General features: G+C 36.4%; 3 protein-coding genes across 3 annotated transcripts; all 3 read left to right on the forward strand.

The window, feature by feature from the left end:
* Nucleotides 1-5,949: 5,949 nt before the first annotated feature.
* On the forward strand, nt 5,950-6,861 carry LOC113173563 (olfactory receptor 6N2-like). The gene has a single exon (XM_026376994.1). It carries the CDS (start codon nt 5,950-5,952, stop codon nt 6,859-6,861), a length of 912 nt encoding a protein of 303 aa, XP_026232779.1.
* A 2,748-nt stretch (nt 6,862-9,609) lies between these two features.
* Nucleotides 9,610-10,536, forward strand: LOC113173289 (olfactory receptor 5H6-like). The gene has a single exon (XM_026376693.1). It carries the CDS (start codon nt 9,610-9,612, stop codon nt 10,534-10,536), a length of 927 nt encoding a protein of 308 aa, XP_026232478.1.
* A 5,567-nt stretch (nt 10,537-16,103) lies between these two features.
* LOC113173363 (olfactory receptor 11A1-like) lies at nt 16,104-17,030 on the forward strand. Its single transcript, XM_026376777.1, has one exon. The coding sequence runs from the start codon at nt 16,104-16,106 to the stop codon at nt 17,028-17,030; it is 927 nt and encodes a 308-aa protein (XP_026232562.1).
* The last annotated feature ends 71 nt before the right edge of the window (nt 17,031-17,101 follow it).

A 17,101-nucleotide genomic window follows, 5' to 3' on the forward strand; every position in this document is an offset into this window, starting at 1 on the left:
TAGAGAATATGAGCAAAAGATAAATGGCTAATTTTTTTATTTTATTTTTTTATTTAACATTTTTAAGGAATCCTGTAAATAAAGTCATTAGTGAATTATATGAGGCACCCCCTTGCATCTTAATTCAGTTTCAGAGTATTCCTATAAAAACTATAGTTTGTCATGTGTTGTGTCCTTTCCTAGCACATTTTAAGTTATGGTTTAATTTAATTTTACATATGTGTGCTCTAGTTTAAGTGTAAGCAGACAACAATAGTGTATTTTTCAGGGAAACCTTAGGAAATGTTGCTAAAGTATTGATACCAATTTTCACCACGAGTACACTTTAGTGAGTGCCTCTGTCAGTAGAGTGCAGGCAGTGCCTGTAATGCAGTGTTGAGACAAAGTGCAAGACAGCAACATGTGAACAAAACTATTCTTGCAGGTAAGGAGGCATAATAGGTACTGCTGTGACGAGCAGTAAGCCCCCCATCCTCCTGTTATTCTTTTTTTTGTTTTTTTGCATATTTGTCACACTTCAATGATCTAACAAATGTATAATATGTAAATATAACATGCCGTGTTTAAGTTATGGCCTGACTCAGTTCTTCATTCTCTTGGTGGGGACGTGGCTCTGAACCTGGGACTTTCGTTAGTTCGTTTGCAGCGACCTCTGCTGATTCAGGTGGTAAATGATTGTCTACGTGACCATAAATAACAATCATGAGACCCTGTCACAGGCCCCAGTAAAAGAAATCTAATAATTCATATGGAGTCAGGCCTCCAGAGTTTGTTAAAGTTGTTTACATGTTAGTCACTCATGGTAGAAAGTTAAATGAGGTCCACAGAGGGTGAAGCAGTCAGACAAAAGTATTTAGCAGGCTCAAACATTTCTCTTTGCAGGATTTGTAACTAAGTTTGTAAGTTTCAAAGTAAGTTTACTCTGACAGAGAATCCAGTATAGGTCAAATGTTCACATTATATCATTTAAGTTTTTTAAAATCTGTGTTTTATAATAGAATTAATTAATGGAGGAACAATTAAATATAACATATATAAGTCTTGATGGTCATGTGGAAATTCAAAAATACAGATACCTTTATTTTCCAATTGTTTTTATCATGTATATTCTGATAATCTGCAGTAATTCTACTATTGTGTACTTGATCTGGAAACACCAAGACCTCCATGAGCCTATGTACATTTTCATTGCAGCTTTGTTACTGAACTCAGTTTTTTTCAGCACTAATATCTGCCCAAAACTTCTGATCGACTTCTTATCTGAGAAACAGATCATATCTTATCAAGAATGTATTGTTCAATATTATATGATTTATACTTTAGGTTCTTCAGAATTATTACTGTTAGCAGCCATGGCCTATGACAGATATGTGGCTATATGTAAACCTCTGCAGTATTCAAGTATCATGACAAAAAGAACTGTTAGCATCTTTTTGGCTTTAGCTTGGCTTCTACCTGCATGTCAGTTTGCTGGATTAGCTACACTGAGTTTTAATCAGAAGCTCTGTAGCATCAATCTGAAAGTCATTTTTTGTAATAACACAATTTACAAACTTTTTTGTGTAGCTTCGACAGCAATATCTCTTTTTGGTGTGTTCATTTTGCTAAATGTAAATATTTTTCCTGTGATCTTCGTTGTTTCTTCATACATCAGGATTCTTATAATATGTTATAATAGTGGTGTAGAAGTCAGGAAAAAAGCTGCACAGACCTGTTTACCTCACCTGCTGGTTTTAATCAACTATACTTTTTTGGGAGCATATGATGTTATTACAGTTCGACTGGATTTAAATTTTTCTAAAATTGCACATTTCATAATTGCTTTACAATTAGTTTTGTATAATCCTCTTTTTAACCCCATTATATATGGACTAAAGATGAAAGAAATTTCCAAACACCTCAAGAGACTGTTTGGTCAAGAACAGCTAATAACTAATAACTAATGCTGACTAATCCCTATTCAACATGTTTGATACTTAATTTATTTAGTAAGAAACAGATTTTTCTTGTGAATGACATGATCTTGCAGAACATGTAGTAGAACCATAGACAATACACACCTACACCACCAAAAGGCGATCATATTACAGTTTGTTCCTTGTATATTTGTATATACAAATATTTGCATTTTAAAGAGCTTAACCATGTTTTTTATGAACTTTTGTTACTACTGCTCACTAACTAGTGGTGCTGTGAACATACAGCTCTGGAAAAAAATGGGAATCTTTTTTAGGGGCATGTATTGGTAAAATGAACAGCTTTGTTTTGACAATGTTGACAATATTTCTCCTAAATTCCAAATAGAACTACTGTTATTAAATGACATCCAAATAAGGAAAATGACGCTGTTTGCTGAGTTAGAATAATTAAAAGAAAACCCTATACTAAATAATTAGAGATAATATATTCACTTGTAAACAAAGTGGTGATAATGGTTTAACTAAAAAACATTCAGAAATGAGTATTTGAGGGAATAACCACAATTTACAAACACTGCTTTAATGCGTTTTGGCTGCTCTCCACCAGTTATTCATACTCCATTTCTCCAGAAATGGAAACAGCGCCTCATGAAGCAGAATTAGATGTACTGGCTTGAATGACACTCATTTAAATGCAGTGGCAATCTTTTTCATTTTTAAAACAGAAAGGGACATTAAAAATATTTACTTCATGAGAAAGTTGCTGACTCTGTGCTGGAGAAACCTGGAGAGCATCTAAGTATGTCCCTTTTCAGGACATGTAGAACACATTTGGCTTGCCAGTGGGATGGTGATCAGCTAATAACGACTTGGCTTGAATTAAGGTTAGGCTTTAAGCAGGAGGAAGGTTGTGTACAAGTAAAGGTTTGGAATTACCAGAGAAGTACAGAGGTGTGACAAGATTTTGTGAGATGTTTTATGGGTTGATAATACCAAGATTAACTTCTACCAACATGATGGGGAACTCAAAGTGTGGAGTGAGGTCTGCTCATGATCCAAACCATACTGTACAAACCCATCTGTGGCTGCATCTGGAACAGTCTTACTGATTCCTACTAATGCAATAAGTCATTATGGCAGCAACAGAATGAATTCAGAGACATACATAAACATTTGATCTGCTAGTTTACAGAGAATTGCATCAAAATAAATTAGGACGCAGCAGTAGAATGACCCAAAACACACTGCCGGGTCAAGACTAAATAAATTACCAGACCTTCACATAGTACTTTTATTTCTGTCTGTTTGACCCAAATGAACACAGACTTCACCTGCTGAAAAAGACATTTAAAGAAGAAACCTGCAAGAAACAAACAGCAGCTGAAGGAGGCTGCAGTAAAGGTTGGAAAAGCATTTCAAATAAATAAAACAGTTTGGTGATGCCTGTGATTTCCAGGCTTTATGTTGTTATTGGAAACAAGGAATTTGAACTCAAATTCTATTCAAAGTGCTTAGAGTGGATATTAAAAGGGTTACACACTCCGGTTTTGTGAGGTAAACAAATTTAGATCAAGATAAATCATTTCAGAATTCTTCCCATCTTTAATGTGACCTATAACCTGTACATGTCAGCAGCGAGTGAAACCACCCGCCGCGAGGGATGTTGAACCCAATTAAAATGCCAGTACCAGAATTCGTGGTTGAACAAGCTCTTTATTATAGATTATGAATGTATGGTTAGGAGTCTGATTGCAGGAACCGGGTAACCAGAGTGCGTGGATCTATGGATAAAGAGAGGAGAGCTGATGATGAAGCAGGTGTCGGGAGCAATGGTGAGTAGCCTGTAGAGGCCCAGGGTCAGCGAAGAGGTTAGCCAGGCACAGTGTGGTGTAGCTGGTTGGATTAGGTCCTCCTCTTCGTGTGCACACAACATACAGACAATCCAAGAGAAGGCCAGAGAGAGATCCCACAGATATACAAGGTACACGTCCAGTATTCACGACAGTCATCCACAATCCATATACAAAGGGGGAGATCCGGTACTCACAACAGTCGTCCTCAGTCAGTATTTTAGACAAGGGCAAGAGCTGGAGAGCAGGTCCAAACGAGAGCAGGGGTCCAAAACCAGGAAAGGCAAAGATAATCAATACACGGTCTTTCTAAGGAGCAGGCAAAACTCAGGGCCGAAAATACGGTCCGGTCTGTAACACATAAGCAAACAAGATCACTAGAAATGCTGGAAAGTCAAACACAGGGTCAGGACAATCTGGCAGCTCTCTCAGGGGAAGAGTCAGAATATAAAGAGAGCTGGCATCAGGTGAAATCAATGAACACAGCTGAAAGAGATTGGATAATGAGAATCAAGCTGCCAGCAACAGGAAAGAAAAACAGGAAGTCAGCCACCAAACTAAAAGCAGGACAGGAAGCCCTGCAGGATCATGACAGTACAACCCAAATAAAAACAAACTGAAGTCTTTCTTTTGGGGGGAGTACAAATAACAAACTAAAATAATGTGCGCACATCTTTTACCTAATACTTTGTTGAAGCACCTTTTGATATTTTTACAGCACTCTGTCTTTTGTGTAGGAGTCTATGCGCATGGCACATCTTGGCTTTTGACTTTATTTTGCGAAAACACTCAACACTAAATATGTCAGATAACGAGGGCATCGCCTGTGCACAGCCTTCTTCAGATCACCCCTCAACTGAATTCAGGTCTGGCCTCTGGCTTGGCCATTCCAAAACATAAATCTTCTTCTATTGAAGCCATTCTTTAGTTGATTTGGATGTCTGCTTTGGGTAATTCCCATGCTGAAAGATGAAGTTCCTCATCGTCAGCTTTCTGGTGTTTTGAAAAGTTCATAATTCCCTCCACCTTCACCAAGGCCCCAGTTCCAGCTGAAGAAAAACAGTCCCAAAGCATGATGCTGCCACCACCATGCTTCACCATGGGTATGGTGTTCTTTTGGTGATGTGCAGTATTATTTTTGCACCAAACAAACCTTTTGGAATAATGGCCAACAACCTCTACCTTTGTTTCATCAGACCATAACACATTATGGCCACATTTAGCAAGTCTTTGATGCTTTTATTTGTAAGAAAATGATTCCGTCTTGCCACCCTACCCCGTAGCCCAAACATATGAAGGATACGGGAGATTGTTGTCACACGTACAGCCAGTACCTGCCTGCAGCTCCTTTAATGTTGTTGTAGGCCTCTTGGCAGCTTCCCTGACCAGTTTTCTTCTCGTCTTTTCATCAATTTTGGAGGGTTATGCAGTTCTTGATTATGTCACTGTTGAGACATATTTTCTCTACTTCATGATGACTGTCTTCACAGTGTTCCTTGGTATACAGTTAGCTGTACACTTGGTTTTGGAAATGATTTTGTACTCTCCTTGCTGATACCTTTTATGGGATCCCTTTGCTGCTTTGGAAGCTCTCTACGGACCATGCCTTTGGCTGTAAGAAAATGTCAGGTAAAGCTGCTAGAACAGCTGAACTTTATTTGAGTTTATTTAGAGGCACTTTAAATTCTCCTTTTTAACATGGGTGAAGAAATACGAATAAAATGTTGGTCATCATTCATCTTTTGTGAAGTCAGATGTCTTTAGTGTACTGTACATGCTTTAATAAATGTTGTTAATATCCAGATAATCAAACTTTGGATTAATACACTGTAGTAGGTCACACACCCCACACAGCTCTAACAGAGCCTGTGCAGCCAGGCCTCCAGAGTTAATGACAACATTGTACCGTATACATGTTGGTCGTTATGGGTGGAAACAATAATGAGATCCACCGAGGGTTAAGCAGTGTGATTAAAAACAGTTAACACTTTCCAAGAGGTATCTTTGTAACACTTGGAGACAAGCTTATGCTCAGTATCTTTCAAGGTTAGGTAACTGAACAAGTAAGAGAATCTAATACGAGGGAAATATTACTGCAATCATGAAATTGAAACCTATTCTCTGAATTTGTATTCATATGTTCCACCTGGTTATTCAATGACACTTGATATTTGATCCTAATGGACAAAGAATTGAATGAAACATTTATAGTTCTCGATGGTCATGTGGAAGTCCACAAATACACATTCGTTTATTTTATGAGTTTTTTAATAGTATACGTTCTCATAATCTGCAGTAATTCTACTATTGTGTACTTGATCTGGAAACACCAAGACCTCCATGAGCCTATGTACATTTTTATTGCAGCTTTGTTAATGAACTCTTTGTTTCTCAGCACTAATATCTACCCAAAACTACTGATCGACTTTTTATCTGAGAAACAGATCATATCTTATCAAGCATGTATTGTTCAATATTTTATGTTTTATGCTTTGGGTTGTTCAGAGTTCTTACTGTTAGCGGCCATGGCCTATGACAGATATGTGTCTATATGTAAACCTCTGCAGTATCCAACTATCATGAGAAAAACAACTGTTAGTATTTATCTAGCTTTAGCTTGGCTTCTGCCTGCATGTCAGCTTGTGGGATTAGCAATAATGAGTTCTAATCAAAAGCTCTGTAGCTTCACTCTTAAAGTCATTTTTTGCAATAACACAATTTACAAACTGTTCTGTGTGACTTCAAGAGCAATCACTGTTTATGGTTTGGTCATTTTGTTAAATACTGTTGTATTTCCTGTAGTCTTCATAGTTTTTTCATACATCAGGATTCTTATAATATGTTATCACAGCAGCGGAGACGTCAGGAAAAAAGCTGCACAGACCTGTTTACCTCACCTGATCGTCTTAATAAACTACTTTTGTTTGTTCACTTATGATGTTATTACAGTTCGACTAGAATATGAGTTTCCAAAAACTGCACGTTTAATAATGAGTTTACAGTTAGTTTTGTATAATCCTCTATTTAATCCAATGATATACGGGCTAAAAATGAAAGAAATTTCTAAACATCTCAAAAGATTGTTCTGTTGAGAAAATATGAGCTAATGTTATCAGAGGTGATATTCTTCAATAAGAACAATGTGGTTTTCTTGATCTGTTATACGTCAGTTTAAGAAAATGCAGTAAATAGCATTTAGGTTATGAAGACCATCATTTATGGTTTGCTCCTTGTTATTTGTTTACAATACATTATTACATTAGTGAGAGAGTTTTTGTAAAGTTATAGTTTTGAACCTAAATTATAAATAAGTAAAGTGGGAATGAGTGGATGGGGTCACAGGACGGTGCTTGTCGTAGTTATTTTAGTTTTTGTTACAAGGCCTGGATTCCTCACATATGCAAAAACTGACTTTATAAGCAATAAGCACAGGAGTGCTTCTAGTATCCCTCACAACCACTGCTTGAATCAAAGACAGGGGGTCTCATGGAAGAACCACTAGAAGAGATTTGTTCTTAACTGCCATGTATGAGGTTTACCTGTCATACCTGTTGTGTAAAGACTGTACATGCGGCTTCATCTGAATGATTTTTAAGTTGAAATACAGTGTGACACAGAGTTTGATTTAATTAAAACGTACAAGAATGGCTATATAACAAACAATGCTAAATTAAAAAGTCTGTTCACCATATTTTTGTCATAGTGGTTTAACAATTTAGTGGCATATTTTAGATTTGCTTTATTTTATATAATATATTTCAGTGCAACAACTTCTACATTTCACTAGTTGAACAGGAAAATTCCCTGTCTGTTGTTTTTGCCTCTGAGTTTTAATGAAGGTCTCTGTCTCTTTTAAGAGGCTGTTTTAACAGCAGGCACTGTAGTTGGAAAGCTCTGTACTCTCAGTGATTGTTGTCCTGTAAACTACATTGCATTTGTCATGAAGTGCTTTGTTTTTAAATGTTTTTAGCAAGTTGATGCAGCCTGAACAACTCTTTGATTTCATCATACAGCAGCGTTTTCACATTTTAGTATGTTTGCTGTGGTTTTACTCACTTGTCAAGTTTGTTAACTTGTATTTCCATTTCTTATCACACAAAGAAAAATTCAAGCACCCCAAAATGTGGCACTTTAAATCACACAAGAGCATCCTCTCTGCTTATTGGTCAGGTGTTTCTGCTGGGAAACAAATAAAGTAAATATAGAAAGCAGGACTACGTTGGGAGAGATAATTTAACAATGCAGGTTACCCTACATGCATTGGTCGTCCTCCATCAAAACATTCAAATTCAATTATATGTCAGCCTGGCAATGTAAATTATCCTACAAGTGTAAAGTGGCAAGAAAAAGTATGTGGGCCTTTTGGAATTTCATGGTTTTCTGCAGTAAATTGTGATAATATCTAAGTATTAACAAATATGATGTGGCTCACATATTAACACCAACAAATTCTGATCTTTCATCTCTTTGCTAAGAACAACCATAAAAACTTCATAGTGTTAGTGGAAAAAAGATGTGAATCCTTTCAATGGTTGTTCTCAATAAAGACATAAAAGATTGGATTTTATTTTTTGTGTTATTATTTAAGGCTCATTATATTTGTAAACACTCTTGACTTAGATGCAGATCAGATCACATTTTATGACAAATGAATGCAGAAAACCATGAAATTCCAAAATGTTCACATACTTTTTCCTGCCACTGTATGTGTTTATATATAATTGGTTTAATTGGTTTAACACCCATTCTATTAAAATGTTCTTTACTATGTACTTTTAACAGACTCTGATAAACACTATGAGCCAACATCTGGGACAATAAGTTGTGGGAGTGACCAACAATCTTTTTACAGTTTTAGTCACCACCGGTGTTTGTGTCACAGGGTGCAGCCATGCACGACCAGGCGCAATATGGAAGACATGCAGAATGCATTAATACTGAGAGGAGTGGGTTATAAGCCAAAGGGAACATGATGATTGAAGTATCCAACAGGATAATATTATGGTGGCAGTAATGTCCGTGGAAGCTCAGAAGGAGTTGGGTGATACAACGGGAAAATTTCGCTAAACTAAAGTAAATCTACTACAGAATGGCTTCTAAGATCCAAAATACACCTTGGGGAGTCTTTAAAAGACCAGACCGTAGCAACAAGAATCAGATTTTCAAAGGAGAACTACTGATACCCAGGCAGCTTTGAGCAGAGCAGCAGTGCATCTGAGTTATAGAGAATAACCTCACTTCTTTTGTTTTACCAGACTTGGAGCCATAGACATAAAATAAATATTAATGTATTCACAATACATTAGTCTTACATTCATGTTGCTAAGATTGAGCCAAGGATAAAGGACAAACCCTTGTTGTTCTGCCACTACAGGCCTGTAATATTGTGATGTGTTACAAGATGCAAACTTTACTCTAATCACAAATGAAATGGTAAGAAGTGATACAATTTAAGTAAAAAAACAAAACAAGGGACAGTAGTAATGGATGTACTCCTATTAATACATTTTATCCACTGAAAAACACATCTGATCACAAGCCCCCAGTTGAACATGTCTAATAACACCAATGGATTCAGGCCCCTAGAGCTTGAAGTTCTTGATTTGTTCCTCATGAAGGAAAGTTTAAATGAGATCCATGGAGGTTGCAGTGGTTTTAAAAACACTTCACAGGCTCAAACTGTTCTCTTTGCGAGATTTGGAGATGAGCACAGGGAAATTAAAAAAACAAAAGAAACTACTGCGAATGCATAAAGGAATCAAATACAGAAGAAATACTATATGTTATTCACATATTCCAGGCATGTTTGTTTAAATAGTCAATAAAATTAAACTTAAGTAATGGAGGAAGAACTGAATGTAACATATTTAATTCTTGGTGGGCATGTAGAGCTTCAGAAATACAGATACCTTTATTTCATAGTAGTTTTTATGGTATACATTCTAATACTCTGCAGTAATTCTACTATTGTGTACTTGATCTGGAAACACCAAGACCTACATGAGCCCATGTATATTTTCATTGCAGCTTTGTTAATGAACTCAGTGTTTCTCAGCACTAATATCTACCCAAAACTACTGATCGACTTTTTATCTGAGAAACAGATCGTATCATATCAAGCATGTCTTGTTCAATATTTTATGTTTTATACTTTAGTCTGTTCAGAGTTCTTACTGTTAGCAGCCATGGCCTATGACAGATATGTGTCTATATGTAAACCTCTGCAGTATCCAACGATCATGAGATCAGGAATGGTCATTTTGTGTCTGGTTCTGTCTTGGCTTCTACCTGCATGTCAGTTTGCTGGATTAGCTGCAATGAGCGCTAATCAAAAGCTCTGTAGCTCAAATCTGAAAGTCATTTTTTGTAATAACACAATTTACAAACTTTTCTGTGTAGCTTCAAGAGCGATATCTCTTTTTGGTGTGTTCACTTTGTTAAATGCTATTGTATTTCCTCTGTTATTTATTATTTTTACATACATCAGAATATTTACAATATGTTATCGTAGTTGTGGAGAAGTCAGGAGAAAAGCTGCACAGACCTGTTTACCTCACCTGCTGGTTTTAATCAACTATTTTTGTTTGATAACATATGAGTTTATTACAGTTCGGCTGGAATCAGATTTTCCAAAGACTGCTCGTTTAATCATGACTCTACAATTAGTTCTGTATAATCCTCTTTTTAATCCACTTATATATGGATTAAGAATGAAAGAAATTTCTAAACATCTTAAGCGATTGTTCTGTCAAGACAAAATGAACTAACACCTTATGCATTATGATATGTCTGATCCTAGAAAAATATGTAAGTTGTTCATATTTGTTAAGTTGGAGTTGTTTTAGTTGATAACCTACAGTAAAGTGCTTCAACGGTGAGATGACTGATTGTTTCTCCCATTACTGCTAATCAAACATATTATGTTTTCTCTACATATTGTATGTGGTATGCCGGCAATGATGTAGTCAGCTAATTTCTCTGAAAATTATATCAAATCTGGTTGTATCTCTGGTTTCACTATGCGACAGCGTGAATATGGAATTTATGAGATACCTTCCTGTGTAACAATGGGAAAAGGTCCAAATTACAGAAAACAATATCTTTCCTGTGATGACATTTTTTATTGTGGTTTATATGTTTAACACTAAAAACACATCAGATCTCAGTGGGAAAAAACTTGCTGATATCTATACTGATATTTACATTTACATTTAGCAGGCGCTTTTATTCAAAGCAACTTACTGTACAAGACAAAGGCAGGGAAAGCATGAGGAGGTCTTTTCTAAAGCCCTCTACTGGAGGTAGCCACAGCCGAGATTCCCAGTCTACCGCATGGAGGGCAGCGATGTCACCATTACACTATCGAACTGTCTACGATAGGGACTGAGTAATGGGTTAGGAATGAAAGGATGCCACATCGTTTAATGTAATTAAAAATTATGAACCTAGATCTGGAGCAGGGCATCACTAAGCCCCCTGACAGTCTGAGGTGGAACCTGGTAGCGTCAGATGGCCCGTAACATCCAGAGGTGCTGCATCAGCATAGAGTCTGACAATAGGTCCAAGGATTTCAACCCAACACCAGACCATCACTGACCCACCACCAAAACGGTCATGCTGAACAATGTTACAGGCAGCAACATGGGCAATCGCAAATGACGTGAATAAAGGGCTTTTAGAGGCTACCAATTTGATTTGATGATGTCTTATGTTCCCAATAAATGTTGAAATTATAGACTAATAGGAGGAGGGAATGGAGGAATGACAAACTTGAACTGACATAATCCATCCTAGGTATTTTAACTGTAGAAACTTAACACTGAGGCCACAAGGAAATGAAAGGCTGACTAATTATTTAGTTATGTAACTATTTCAGACAAATTCTTTTTTACAAGTCATTGTGGTTTAAAGAGGGAAATCAAGAAAAGCAGAATTTGTAATGATTACTAAGAGATTCTGAAATGTTGTGTACATTTACAGTGAGTGAGTTTTTAAAGCTGTGCAGTATTTGTCAGGGGAAAAAAGGCTACAAGAGAACATTCTTTCCACTACAAAATATTACCATTAACAAAAATAATTTCTGTCTTGACATCATTAGACTGCTGGATGTTTGATGAATTCAGCTTTTCATTTGATGCGGATGAAGTCTCTAGGGGGCAGAGACAAGAATACAGTACAGTTTCTGAATGACTTCAGAAAATCGCAGTAGACGTCACCATCTACTCCTGTCTCAGCATGTAACTTTGTAGTTTTTGTAGTTTTTTTCTGCATTTCAACAAGCTCCTTATTTTTGTTATCAGTTTATCAGTACATTTTGTACTGATTGGGCCTTAGGTTTAACTGAGGTTGTTAGTAACCATTTCAGTTTTCTCACATCAGTAGCAGAGTGAGGATGGAGTGCAGGAACATGCTACAAGATCTGTACTATGTATGATGTAAAAGCCGGCACCCTTTTCTATTTAATCACTGATTTTGGCTTTACCCCTGATGTCTTACAGGGTTACGGATTGGCACAAGGATTCTACACTGATTACCCTGCCTCATAATTCTTTTGAAGGAGCTCATCATTTATTTCTGTCATTACTAGAATAAACAAAAGACACTAATATCAACAGCAGTAGGCCTGTGAGCCACACTACAGAGAATACATTACACACACACACAGCTCCACAATGTTTGTAATAATAAAAAAAATCCTACTTACCTATTTAAAAAAGAGACTTTAATTCATTCTGAGGTTTAAACAGTCACTAACCACTCTAATATCCATCAACACCCAATAACTACAGGCGAATTTCCAACTACCAATCTCTGCTATTGCATCATTTTGATTTTTGACTAGTATGAACAAGTTTTCTTGTTAGCTAGACATGTTTCAGTCTTAAGTATTCCAGAACTTAATCCAGGCCAACATGTCCGAAACATTGGTAGTCAGTTTGACTCAGAACTGAGCTATATGTTTAATGTGGGGTAAATAATTTGTTGTTTTTTTATCAAGATATTTACAGTTTGGAAACAAATCTGTAAGTGAAAATATTTTCCAAGGATGATAACATGCTGAATGAATAATATGGCATCACAAACATCCCTGTTGTTGTTGTGTCAAATTTAATACATTAAATAATTCTGGCTTGACAGAATAGTCTTTTCAGATGTTTAGAGATTTCTTTCATCTTTAGTCCATATACAATTGGATTTAAAAGAGGGTTACATAATATGACTTGTAAAATTGTTATGAAATGGACAGTTTTTGGAAAGTCTGATCCCAGTCGAACTGTAATGATGTCAAATGCACACAAACAGGAGAAGCTGATTAAAACCAACAGATGAGGTAAACAGGTCTGAGCAGCCTTTTTCCTAACATTTCTACTACTTTGATATGATATAATAAAAATCCTGGTGTAGGTAAAAAGTATGAAGAGCAGAGGGAAAAGCACAGTGATTATCAGAGCAACAACTCCATAAATAGATCGAGCTTTTGAACTTAAACAGTGGAGATTGTAAATTGAATTGTTACAGAAAATTCCATTTAAAGTTAAATTACAAAGTTTCATATCAGCACTCAGTATTGCTGGAACTGCGATCAGACAAGCAGGTACAAGCCAAGCAAAAACTAATAAAATACTAACAGTTCCACATGCCCACCAAAAGTTATATATGTTGCATTGAGTTCATCTTCCATTAGTGTTTTCAAATGTACAGTTAATGTTGATTAATAAACCTGCATGAATTAATCAAAACATTAAAGAATCTTCAGTTTTATGACGGTATGAACATCCAACCTGCACTGGATTGTCTTACATATACACAGACTTTAAATAATGCTGAAATAAATTATGTGTTGCTGCAGTGAAATGCTTAAGGCTGTGGAAAGTTTTTATTAGATGACTTCAACCTCCACGGATCTAATTAAAATTCCTGCAAAATGAATTCTAATGTACATATCAGACTCTTGAGACCTGACGCCCTTAAGCTTGTTTTTATATACAGTGATGAAATTGATCATATGGTAGTTTTTCCCCAGAAAACATTTTTTAATAACTTTTAATTTTAATGTACTAAACTTTACTTAATCTAAGAAAAATTTCCACTACAGTAGTACAGAACTGAAAGCACTGGAACTGATTCCATCTTTTATTTCAGAGCGATGTACCAACACAGGAGAAGGCAGTTTAACCTCACTTAACTCCAGTACAAGTGGACTGTGCTGTTGATAATACTGCAGCCTCACTCCGAACAATACCTGTAAAAAAGAAAGTGGTGAATCCGAGGAAGTTAGCTCCATGGTACAATTAAAAAATCCATAGATTAAAGCAGACATGGCGTAAGCTGGAACGGAGGTGGCGTTCTACTTGTCTTGCCTGGAAAGAGAGTTTAATAATATATAAAAAACCTAGAACTACATATTCCTCATTGATAGAGGCAAATAAGAACAACCCCAGGCTTTTTTTAGCACTGTATCCAGGCTGACAGATCCTCCCTGTATCTGGCATAGATGGTCTCAAACCTCTACTCAAAAAGCCTACTCTTGACTCAGGGGAGACCAAAATCCATTCTCCTTTTAATCACTAAAATCCTTGAAAATTAAAACTTGTTTCAAAGCAATTATGGAATACCCTGTATGAAACTACGGAGTTCCACAAGATTCTGTCCTTGGATACCCAGCTATATCTATCGGTGAAACCAGATTAAACAAACTAATCAATCAAACTTCAAGCTGCTCAAAAGACATAAAGGCCTGGATGTCCTCCAATTTCCTTCTCCTAAATTCAGACAAGACAGAGTTTATTAGGTTTGGGCCTACACCTATATTCTGCTCTTTTCTGCTGGTTAGATGCTTAACTGCATTTTGTTCAATCTAATTAATCTAATCATCTGGCTTTCTGTTCTGATTGGTCATTGCTAATAGCTTGGTAACCTACTTAGGTCTCCAATGAATTAATGTCTGAACCTACCTGAATTTTTACATTTACATATCATTTTTTAGACGTTTCTATTTAAAGCAACTTACAAGTCACATCTGAAACTGTGACCAGAATGAACCATGAATGAACCACTGATCTTGCAGTTTATGTTCAACTAGTTTATTTAATGAAAAAGATGCCAGACAGTACATTTCGCCACTGCTACGAGTTTCTGTGTCTTGTCCAAGCAATACCTTGACATGTAGCCAGGAGAAACAAGGAATTCAACCATTAACCATGGGGTTTCTAGGTGACTGCTTTACCAACTGAGCTACTACTGGTCTGGGGGAGGAGGGACTCTTTAGGCAAATGCAGTTAGTCTCTGATCTTGAGCATCTGTAGATGGGTAAACTTAAGTTCAAACAGCCACTTTTGTCTTCAGCACTAGGATTGGATGTTGATGCTAATTACCATGCACAGAAATAAAAAAGAAAAGAAAACTGAGAACACTGGGGAACTGAAGCAGAAACTGTACTAGTTAGCTTTTCTGATCTGAGTGAGTCTGCTGTCTATTGACAGGAGAGGTTCAGTATGCTGTGGTGGTGGCTGAGGTGTCTCATGCAATTTATGCACTTTTTTTAAGAACAGAATAAAGAAGGTATTGACTGTGTCATAATACCTGTTCCATGCTTTCATTTTATTCTCCCATTTTCCTGGCAGCCAGCTTTACATAATCAATCCGATTATTTTCACCTGCGTCTTCCTTCCACTTTCTAAGCACCTTCTCATCCATATTTCTCCACAGGATTGTCTGATTTTGCTTGACTGTCCACCCCTATATCTCTGCCTTGCTTTGTTTATCAAGTTTTTGAGACTAGGACAAACTCTGGTTTCCCATCAGTCAACTCCATCAGTTGTTTAGTCAACAATATTCCAAAATATATATATTTTGATTGAAGTGAGTGCACAAACAGAAGGGCTAGTGACCAGTGACCAGTGGCCCTCTATAGCACAGACCTCTGCCATGTCCTTCTGAAAATGGGGTCCCTGTATTCTCATTTAGGCACCTTTAGTAGTGTTTTACCGAGTCACAGATGAATTAGTAACAAAATGTACAATTCAAGAAACTAAGTGAGCTTAGAAATGTAAACACTTCATATAGAGCACTGAAGAATCTAACAGGGCGACAACACCCATGGATTCAGGCCTCCAGAGTTTGGTAAAGTTGTTTACATGTTAGTCAGTCATGGTGGAAAGTTTAATGAGATCCATGGGGGGTAAAGTACTTTTGATAAAGACAACATTTCACATGCTCATACAGTTCTCTTTGCAGGATTTGGTTATCACAGAGTGAGTGAGTAACACAATACCGTATAGAAGAAGAGTTATTGCAAAGTGAATCCTCTCTTTAGATTTATATTCACTCTAAAATGGAGGAAGAACTGAATATAACATATTTAGTTTTTGATGGGCATGTTGAAATTAACAAATACAGATACCTTTATTTTATTAGTTTCTCCATAGTTTACATTCTGATAATCTGCAGTAATTCTACTATTGTGTACTTGATCTGGAAACACCAAGACCTCCATGAGCCTATGTACATTTTTATTGCAGCTTTGTTACTAAACTCTGTTCTTCTCAGCACTAATATCTACCCAAAACTACTGATCGACTTCTTATCTGAGAAACAGATCATATCACATCAAGCATGTATTGTTCAATATTCTCTGTTTTATGCATTGGGAAGTTCAGAGTTCTTACTGTTAGCGGCCATGGCCTATGACAGATATGTGTCTATATGTAAACCTCTGCAGTATCCAACTATCATGAGAAAAAGAACTGTCAGCTTCTTTTTGGCTGTAGCTTGGCTTCTACCTGCTTGTCAGCAAATGGGATTATCAGCAATGAGCGCTAATCAGAAGCTCTGCAGCTTCACTTTGAAAGTAATTTTTTGTAATAACACAATTTATAAACTTTTCTGTGTGGCATCTAGAGCAGTATCTGTTTTTGGTTTGTTCATTTTGTCTAATACTGCTATTTTTCCTGTAGTCTTCATAATTTTTTCATACACCAGGATACTTATAATATGTTATCACAGTAGTAAAGAAGTCAGGAAAAAAGCTGCACAGACCTGTTTACCTCACCTGATTGTTTTGATCAACTACTTTTGTTTGTTTGCATTTGAGGTTATTGCAGTTCGTGTGGAATATGAATTTCCAAAAACTGCACGTTTAATTATGAGTTTACAGTTGGTTTTGTATAATCCTCTATTTAATCCAATGATATATGGACTGAAAATGAAAGAAATTTCTAAACATCTAAAGAGATTTTTCTGTCAGGACAAAATTAGCTAACATCATCAATATTTTTTTCTGTACAAAGATGGCAGAATGTGTTTGCTTTGATCCATTGTATGTTAAGTATC

Source organism: Anabas testudineus, chromosome 21 (genome assembly GCF_900324465.2).
Source record: "Anabas testudineus chromosome 21, fAnaTes1.2, whole genome shotgun sequence".
Taxonomy (NCBI): domain Eukaryota; kingdom Metazoa; phylum Chordata; class Actinopteri; order Anabantiformes; family Anabantidae; genus Anabas; species Anabas testudineus.

Bases quoted from the DNA above. Each gene is read 5' to 3' on its own strand.
- LOC113173289 (XM_026376693.1), top strand. From the start codon at position 9,610: ATGGAGGAAGAACTGAATGTAACATATTTAATTCTTGGTGGGCATGTA.
- LOC113173363 (XM_026376777.1), top strand. From the start codon at position 16,104: ATGGAGGAAGAACTGAATATAACATATTTAGTTTTTGATGGGCATGTT.
- LOC113173563 (XM_026376994.1), top strand. From the start codon at position 5,950: ATGGACAAAGAATTGAATGAAACATTTATAGTTCTCGATGGTCATGTG.